The sequence below is a fragment of the Gymnoscopelus microlampas genome (genome assembly GCF_963454915.1).
Source record: "Gymnoscopelus microlampas genome assembly, chromosome: 23".
Lineage (NCBI taxonomy): Eukaryota > Metazoa > Chordata > Actinopteri > Myctophiformes > Myctophidae > Gymnoscopelus > Gymnoscopelus microlampas.
Window position 1 is genome coordinate 357,388 of NC_139960.1, and position 2,500 is coordinate 359,887.

The 2,500-nt window shown below is 42.2% G+C and overlaps 2 protein-coding genes across 2 annotated transcripts in view; both read right to left on the reverse strand.

Moving 5' to 3' along the window:
- Positions 1-2,500, reverse strand: part of LOC311039739 (NACHT, LRR and PYD domains-containing protein 3-like) — a 246,419-nt gene that overhangs the window by 46,615 nt on the left and 197,304 nt on the right. The window lies entirely within an intron of this gene.
- Positions 1-2,500, reverse strand: part of hmga2 (high mobility group AT-hook 2) — a gene marked incomplete at its 5' end in the record, with an annotated part of 32,555 nt that overhangs the window by 13,787 nt on the left and 16,268 nt on the right. Inside the window, one exon of the mRNA XM_084049691.1 lies at positions 2,083-2,133. Coding sequence (XP_083905817.1) covers positions 2,083-2,133 — 51 coding nt within the window. The remainder of the gene's footprint in view (positions 1-2,082; positions 2,134-2,500) is intronic.

Here is a 2,500-nt window from a genome sequence, read left to right on the forward strand (position 1 = left end):
AGGCAAAATAGCCAACGGACTAATTATAAGCAGTACATGGGTGTTTTTTGGGATCCCAAAAAAAGACACATTTAGGAAAAGAGCAATAGTTTAGCAGCTCCCAAAGGGACATCACTCAAGGCCTAGATGCACAGGGAAGGCATAGAAAAAGACAATATAAGAGAGAAAAACATTTTTTAAACAAACAAAGTAAAAAAAGGTAAAAAACAAAGCTATTAAAGAAAAGGTTTAACGTCAAACTCCTCATTCAGCCCATGAGGGGCCATATTCAGAGTATATATATAGAAAGATTCTCGTTGCAGTAATAGTCGATTCTGATCACCTCCTCGAGGGGGCCTATCCACCTTCTCTATACCCCCGTAGCGTAAAGATGCAATACTGTGTCCCATTTTCTTGAAATGAGCTGATACTGGGTTTCGTTCATCCCCACTCCTAATGTTACTTCTGTGTTCACTTATACGGGTACGTAGGGCTCTACTGGTTTTGCCCACATATGCAAGTCCACAAGGACATTTTATCAGGTAAACAACCAAAGCTGTGGAACACGTGATCAATCCTTTTATGGGCAGCTGCTTCCCACTGTGAGGGTGAGTAAAAAACTGACATTTAGAAGTATAGCTACATTGAGCACAATTTCAACATTTATAATTACCAGCAGAGATGTTTGTTGTTTTTTTGTTTAGAACGTTTGACTGGGTTCAAACACTCTTCTTGTGTGACAGATTCAAAACGCTTAGATGCAGTGTGAACCCATTCAGGTTTGTACCCTTGTGACAGAAATTGGTTTGTTAAATCAGTTGCTTGTGTCTGGTAACCTTCATCTGTGCTACAGATCCTTCTAGCCCTGTGGAACTGGCTGATGGGAAGGCTTCTAATGAGGTGACCAGGGTGGAAACAAGTGTTCAGTACATTAATTTAAGTAATTGTGGAACAGGTCCAAGTTTTCAGATGTACCATTCCACACAATAAATATGTCATCAATATATCTCTGATAGCTGAGTATGTGGGAATAGTAGGGGTTCACCTCAGAGGCAAGTACATAAGAGAGCTCAAACAGACCCATATACAAATTGTCATAGTTAGGGGCCATGGTGCTGCCCATTGCAGTACCGTTGATTTGAAGATAGAAATCATTTTTTAATTTAAAATAGTTAGAAGTGAGCACAAGTTCTGTAAGTTCACTGATACAAGTAGTGCTGGGTTTGTCAGAGGGATCTCTGTCTGAGAAAATAATTCACAGCCTCAATGCCACCACTGTGGGGAATGCTGGTATATAGGCTGGACACATCAAAAGCTAGAAGACAATCAGAGGATACATCAATAGCTTTCAGTTTGTTGATAAAATCTATAGAATCTTTAGTGTACGATGAAAGAGTTACTACCCAAGGTTTTAGTAAATGGTCCACAAAAGTGGAGACGTTATTAGTGAGAGAGCCAATTCCACTCACTATTGGCCTACCAACTAAAGGAACAGTTTGAGATTTATGGACCTTGGGAAGGGTATAAATAACTGGTATAACAGGGTGATGAGTTTTCATGAAGGCATGTTTGCTCCCTACTTTAACCTGCCTCGCTCTGCACTCCTCATACCTGACGAAGACCCGAAGGGGTCGAAACGTTGTTACTAAGCTGTGAGCGTTTTAATAAAACTGGTCGCTGGAGCTTCAAACCGTGTGCGGACTTCCTCTTCTTCCTTGGTGTGTATTTTTGAGTCCAGCACCTGCAAATTTTCATAGAGATGTGTGTGCATCTGAGTGTACAAATGGAACCAAATGGACCCTTACACTCAGGGTTTCCATTAGCCAGTATTTACGATAAGAGCATCATGGTGGTTTTTCATTGGATAAGAGCATTGTTGTGGTCTCTCATTGGATAAGAGCATCATGGTGGTTTTTCATTGGATAAGAGCATTGTTGTGGTCTCTCATTGGATAAGAGCATTGTGGTGGTCTCTCATTGGATAAGAGCATTGTGGTGGTCTCTCATTGGATAAGAGCATTGTGGTGGTCTCTCATTGGATAAGAGCATTGTGGTGGTCTCTCATTGGATAAGAGCGTGATGGAGGCGTGAACATGAGACTCACCCATTTCCTGGGTCGTCCTCGGGGTCTCTTCTCTCCACTCAGCTCAGGCGTCTGAAAATAAACAACATGTTGGAACCAGTGGTATAAAGTAACTAAGTACTGTACTTAACTACAGTTTATAGGTACTTTTACTTTACTGGAGGCACGCCCCCCCCCCCCCCCCCTACGTCTTTTAAAGCGATCAGAGGATCCATCATACTGGAGATATACTGACATAAACCCACTGGTCCGTTTCTCCTTTGCAGAAGAAGAGACACAAAGCCGTTTATACAAGCTTCCATTTCTATCAGTGTAACGGCCGATCTACACCAGACTTTTCAAAGCGAGCGTATGCGTGGTGCGTACAGCGCGTTTGTTTAGATCCAAGTGATTATCAATTATAGCGGCTACACCAGGCGCGCGGATACGCGAGTCGCAC